Genomic DNA, 6,199 nt, shown 5'->3' with positions numbered 1-6,199 from the left:
GGGCTACTGGGGGCGTAGTCTCTGCTTCCACACAACGGAAGAGCAAGCTGGACTAGTAGTAGGGACTATTCAGAAAGTGAACCTGTCACACTGACTGGAAGGCTGAGACATGTATGTGATCCGAGGCGCGGGGGACCAGTGATGGCCTTGCTGGGGGGTAGACGTGTGTCTGAGGGAACACAGACGTGAGGAGCGGGGTTAGGAGCGGAATCACCGCCATTGCCTGTCACCCCCTCCGATAGGCTACTCACCGTTGCTTTGCGCTGCTCATAACAGACGTCTTCTGCCGTGTTGCCGGCTCGTTCTATCTTCTGGTCCAAAGATCGCAGAAGGTTTATGTACAAAAGCTGCAAAACAACAACATCCAACGTTCAGCGTCAGCAGAGGTGGTACAACCGCCCAACACCCATCTAAAGTCCTCCCACCTGGAAATGGTTCAGAATACTTCTTCCTATCAATTATTGGGGGGTCTTATATTATAACAGGGGTCCCATGTGTCTTCCTACCCTCCTCCAGGGTGCAGGCCTATGTGACATACAGGGATAGCCTCACCTCTGTCCTCCATCTACCCTCCTCCAGGGTGCAGGCCTATGTGACATACAGGGATAGCCTCCCCTCTATATACTACATGTGACATACAAGGATAGCCTCACCTCTATACCCCTACCCTCCTCCAGGGTGCAGGCCTATGTGACATACAGGGATAGCCTCCCCTCTATATACTACATGTGACATACAAGGATAGCCTCACCTCTATACCCCTACCCTCCTCCAGGGTGCAGGCCTATGTGACATACAGGGATAGCCTCCCCTCTATATACTACATGTGACATACAAGGATAGCCTCACCTCTATACCCCTACCCTCCTCCAGGGTGCAGGCCTATGTGACATACAGGGATAGCCTCCCCTCTATATACTACATGTGACATACAAGGATAGCCTCACCTCTATACCCCTACCCTCCTCCAGGGTGCAGGCCTATGTGACATACAGGGATAGCCTCCCCTCTATATACTACATGTGACATACAAGGATAGCCTCACCTCTATACCCCTACCCTCCTCCAGGGTGCAGGCCTATGTGACATACAGGGATAGCCTCCCCTCTATATACTACATGTGACATACAAGGATAGCCTCACCTCTATACCCCTACCCTCCTCCAGGGTGCAGGCCTATGTGACATACAGGGATAGCCTCCCCTCTATATACTACATGTGACATACAAGGATAGCCTCACCTCTATACCCCTACCCTCCTCCAGGGTGCAGGCCTATGTGACATACAGGGATAGCCTCCCCTCTATATACTACATGTGACATACAAGGATAGCCTCACCTCTATACCCCTACCCTCCTCCAGGGTGCAGGCCTATGTGACATACAGGGATAGCCTCCCCTCTATATACTACATGTGACATACAAGGATAGCCTCACCTCTATACCCCTACCCTCCTCCAGGGTGCAGGCCTATGTGACATACAGGGATAGCCTCCCCTCTATATACTACATGTGACATACAAGGATAGCCTCACCTCTATACCCCTACCCTCCTCCAGGGTGCAGGCCTATGTGACATACAGGGATAGCCTCACCTCTATATACTACATGTGACATACAAGGATAGCCTCACCTCCTTCTTCTTCTTGCCCTCCTCCAGGGTGTAGGTCTGGCATGGTTTGTGGTTCAGGGCACAGTAGCAGCAGATGCACTTGCCGTGATCCCAGCAGTAGTGGTCCATGAGCTTGTTGTGCTCCATGCATTTCCTCTGCTGCAGGTCACCGAGGGGCAGGCTGAGCTGGTGGTCGCTGAAGGTTGGATTCTCCAGATGAGGCAGAAGATGGTCCTGGCAGAAGGAAGCCATACAGGTCAGGCAGGTTCTGGAAGCGGGGTTCTTCCTGCAGCTGTCACACATGACGGTTTGCTCCCGGACCAACTCCTCCTCCTCCTCTTCGGGTTCTTCATTGCTTTTCTCCTCCTGTTGTTCTTGGTCACCGGTGACCTCGTCCCCCTGGGCAGCCTGTGCCATGCTCACCAGGTTACTTAGCAGAGTGTTCTTCCTCAACTCCGGCTTGGTGGAGAAGGAGAACCTGCACTGAGGACAGGTATAGGACTCCTTCCAGGAGAGCTCCAGGCACTGCGAGCAAAAGTTGTGGCCACAGGGTATGGTGACCGGGGTAGAGAAGAGAGACAGGCAGATGGAGCAGGTCAGCTCTTCTATCATCTCCTCCAGGGACTGAGCCATGGTGACGACTGACCCTGTGCGGCTCCGGTCACTCTGCACGGCTCCGGTCACTCTGCACGGCTCCGGTCACTCTGCACGGCTCCGGTCACTCTGCACGGCTCCGGTCACTCTGCACGGCTCCGGTCACTCGGCACCCTGTGCGGCTCCGGTCACTCGGCACCCTGTGCGGCTCCGGTCACTGTGTACAGCTCGTCACTCTGCACGGATCTGGTCACTGTGTACGCCCTGTGCATGCGCATTCTCTATATATAGATCAAGAGTTTCGTTTCTTCATCGGAGGCGGAAACACCCAGCAATGGAGGGAGGGAGAGCAACACTCTGCATGGAGGAGAGCAACGCTCTGCATGGAGGAGAGCAACGCTCTGCATGGAGGAGAGCAACGCTCTGCATGGAGGAGAGCAACACTCTGCATGGAGGAGAGCACAGCTACAACACTGAGGGCAGCAGAGACAGCAGATGAGAGAGCGCAGACACGAAAGAACATGTATGATAGCGCAAACACAAGAATAGACAGCAGAATGCAGACAGAGGAGTGCAGCCATGGGACTGCAAACAGGGGAGTGCAGACAGGGGACAGCAGACAGAGGAGTGCAGCCATGGGACTGCAAACAGGGGAGTGCAGACAGGGGACAGCAGACAGGGGAGTGCAGACAGGGGACAGCAGACAGGGGACAGCAGACAGGGGAGTGCAGACAGGGGACTGCAGACAGGGGACAGCAGACAGGGGAGTGCAGACAGGGGACAGCAGACAGGGGACAGCAGACAGGGGAGTGCAGACAGGGGAGTGCAGACAGGGGAGTGCAGACAGGGGAGTGCAGACAGGGGAGTGCAGGCAGGGGACAGCAGAGTGCAGCCATGGGACTGCAGACAGGGGACAGCAGATGAGAGAGCGCAGACAAAAAAAAACATGTATGATAGCGCAAACACAAGAATAGACAGCAGCAGAAAGAGTGCAGCTATGGGACTGCAGACAGGGGAGTGCAGACAGGGGACAGCAGACAGAGGAGTGCAGCCATGGGACTGCAAACGGGAGTGCAGACAGGGGACAGCAGACAGTGGAGTGCAGACAGGGGACAGCAGACAGGGGAGGGCAGACAGGGGACAGCAGACAGGGGAGTGCAGACAGGGGAGTGCAGACAGGGGAGTGCAGACAGGGGAGTGCAGACAGGGGAGTGCAGGCAGGGGACAGCAGAGTGCAGCCATGGGACTGCAGACAGGGGACAGCAGATGAGAGAGCGCAGACAAAAAAAAACATGTATGATAGCGCAAACACAAGAATAGACAGCAGCAGAAAGAGTGCAGCTATGGGACTGCAGACAGGGGAGTGCAGAGTGCAGACATGGGACAGCAGACAAGAGTGAGAGCTGCTGGGGATCCAGGAGATGGGAGGAACCAGTGAGAGTTATGGGGGATCCAGGAGGGGGGAGGAACCAGTGAGAGTTATGGGGGATCCAGGAGGGGGGAGGAACCAGTGAGAGTTATGGGGGATCCAGGAGGGGGGAGGAACCAGTGAGAGTTATGGGGGATCCAGGAGGGGGGAGGAACCAGTGAGAGTTATGGGGGATCCAGGAGGGGGGAGGAACCAGTGAGAGTTATGGGGGATCCAGGAGGGGGGAGGAACCAGTGAGAGTTATGGGGGATCCAGGAGGGGGGAGGAACCAGTGAGAGTTATGGGGGATCCAGGAGGGGGGAGGAACCAGTGAGAGTTATGGGGGATCCAGGAGGGGGGAGGAACCAGTGAGAGTTATGGGGGATCCAGGAGGGGGGAGGAACCAGTGAGAGTTATGGGGGATCCAGGAGGGGGGAGGAACCAGTGAGAGTTATGGGGGATCCAGGAGGGGGGAGGAACCAGTGAGAGTTATGGGGGATCCAGGAGGGGGGAGGAACCAGTGAGAGTTATGGGGGATCCAGGAGGGGGGAGGAACCAGTGAGAGTTATGGGGGATCCAGGAGGGGGGAGGAACCAGTGAGAGTTATGGGGGATCCAGGAGGGGGGAGGAACCAGTGAGAGTTATGGGGGATCCAGGAGGGGGGAGGAACCAGTGAGAGTTATGGGGGATCCAGGAGGGGGGAGGAACCAGTGAGAGTTATGGGGGATCCAGGAGGGGGGAGGAACCAGTGAGAGTTATGGGGGATCCAGGAGGGGGGAGGAACCAGTGAGAGTTATGGGGGATCCAGGAGGGGGGAGGAACCAGTGAGAGTTATGGGGGATCCAGGAGGGGGGAGGAACCAGTGAGAGTTATGGGGGATCCAGGAGGGGGGAGGAACCAGTGAGAGTTATGGGGGATCCAGGAGGGGGGAGGAACCAGTGAGAGTTATGGGGGATCCAGGAGGGGGGAGGAACCAGTGAGAGTTATGGGGGATCCAGGAGGGGGGAGGAACCAGTGAGAGTTATGGGGGATCCAGGAGGGGGGAGGAACCAGTGAGAGTTATGGGGGATCCAGGAGGGGGGAGGAACCAGTGAGAGTTATGGGGGATCCAGGAGGGGGGAGGAACCAGTGAGAGTTATGGGGGATCCAGGAGGGGGGAGGAACCAGTGAGAGTTATGGGGGATCCAGGAGGGGGGAGGAACCAGTGAGAGTTATGGGGGATCCAGGAGGGGGGAGGAACCAGTGAGAGTTATGGGGGATCCAGGAGGGGGGAGGAACCAGTGAGAGTTATGGGGGATCCAGGAGGGGGGAGGAACCAGTGAGAGTTATGGGGGATCCAGGAGGGGGGAGGAACCAGTGAGAGTTATGGGGGATCCAGGAGGGGGGAGGAACCAGTGAGAGTTATGGGGGATCCAGGAGGGGGGAGGAACCAGTGAGAGTTATGGGGGATCCAGGAGGGGGGAGGAACCAGTGAGAGTTATGGGGGATCCAGGAGGGGGGAGGAACCAGTGAGAGTTATGGGGGATCCAGGAGGGGGGAGGAACCAGTGAGAGTTATGGGGGATCCAGGAGGGGGGAGGAACCAGTGAGAGTTATGGGGGATCCAGGAGGGGGGAGGAACCAGTGAGAGTTATGGGGGATCCAGGAGGGGGGAGGAACCAGTGAGAGTTATGGGGGATCCAGGAGGGGGGAGGAACCAGTGAGAGTTATGGGGGATCCAGGAGGGGGGAGGAACCAGTGAGAGTTATGGGGGATCCAGGAGGGGGGAGGAACCAGTGAGAGTTATGGGGGATCCAGGAGGGGGGAGGAACCAGTGAGAGTTATGGGGGATCCAGGAGGGGGGAGGAACCAGTGAGAGTTATGGGGGATCCAGGAGGGGGGAGGAACCAGTGAGAGTTATGGGGGATCCAGGAGGGGGGAGGAACCAGTGAGAGTTATGGGGGATCCAGGAGGGGGGAGGAACCAGTGAGAGTTATGGGGGATCCAGGAGGGGGGAGGAACCAGTGAGAGTTATGGGGGATCCAGGAGGGGGGAGGAACCAGTGAGAGTTATGGGGGATCCAGGAGGGGGGAGGAACCAGTGAGAGTTATGGGGGATCCAGGAGGGGGGAGGAACCAGTGAGAGTTATGGGGGATCCAGGAGGGGGGAGGAACCAGTGAGAGTTATGGGGGATCCAGGAGGGGGGAGGAACCAGTGAGAGTTATGGGGGATCCAGGAGGGGGGAGGAACCAGTGAGAGTTATGGGGGATCCAGGAGGGGGGAGGAACCAGTGAGAGTTATGGGGGATCCAGGAGGGGGGAGGAACCAGTGAGAGTTATGGGGGATCCAGGAGGGGGGAGGAACCAGTGAGAGTTATGGGGGATCCAGGAGGTGGGAGGAACCAGTGAGAGCTGCGGGGGACCCAGGAGGTGGGAGGAACCAGTGAGAGCTGCGGGGGGCCCAGGAGGTGGGAGGAACCAGTGAGTTATGAGGGGTCCAGGAGGTGGGCGGAACCAGTGAGAGTTATGGGGGGTCCAGGAGATGGGAGGAACCAGTGAGAGTTATGGGGGATCCGGGAGGGGGGGGGAACCAGTGAGTTATGAGGGG

The 6,199-nt window shown here is 57.5% G+C and overlaps 1 protein-coding gene across 1 annotated transcript in view; it reads right to left on the bottom strand.

The window, feature by feature from the left end:
- Window positions 1-2,248, bottom strand: part of LOC108802753 (E3 ubiquitin/ISG15 ligase TRIM25-like) — a 9,942-nt gene extending 7,694 nt beyond the window's left edge. Inside the window, exons 1-2 of the mRNA XM_018574607.1 lie at window positions 1,634-2,248; window positions 252-347 (exon numbers count right to left, since the gene is read on the bottom strand). Of these exons, the coding sequence (XP_018430109.1) occupies window positions 252-347; window positions 1,634-2,245 (708 nt within the window). The 5' untranslated portion in view covers window positions 2,246-2,248. The remainder of the gene's footprint in view (window positions 1-251; window positions 348-1,633) is intronic.
- Between the last annotated feature and the right edge of the window lie 3,951 nt (window positions 2,249-6,199).

This window comes from Nanorana parkeri, unplaced genomic scaffold (assembly GCF_000935625.1).
Source record: "Nanorana parkeri isolate BGI_ZX_2015 unplaced genomic scaffold, ASM93562v1 scaffold3085, whole genome shotgun sequence".
Taxonomy (NCBI): Eukaryota; Metazoa; Chordata; class Amphibia; order Anura; family Dicroglossidae; genus Nanorana; species Nanorana parkeri.
The sequence above is the reverse complement of the archived record's forward strand: the minus strand, read 5'-3'. Positions and strand labels throughout refer to the sequence as shown.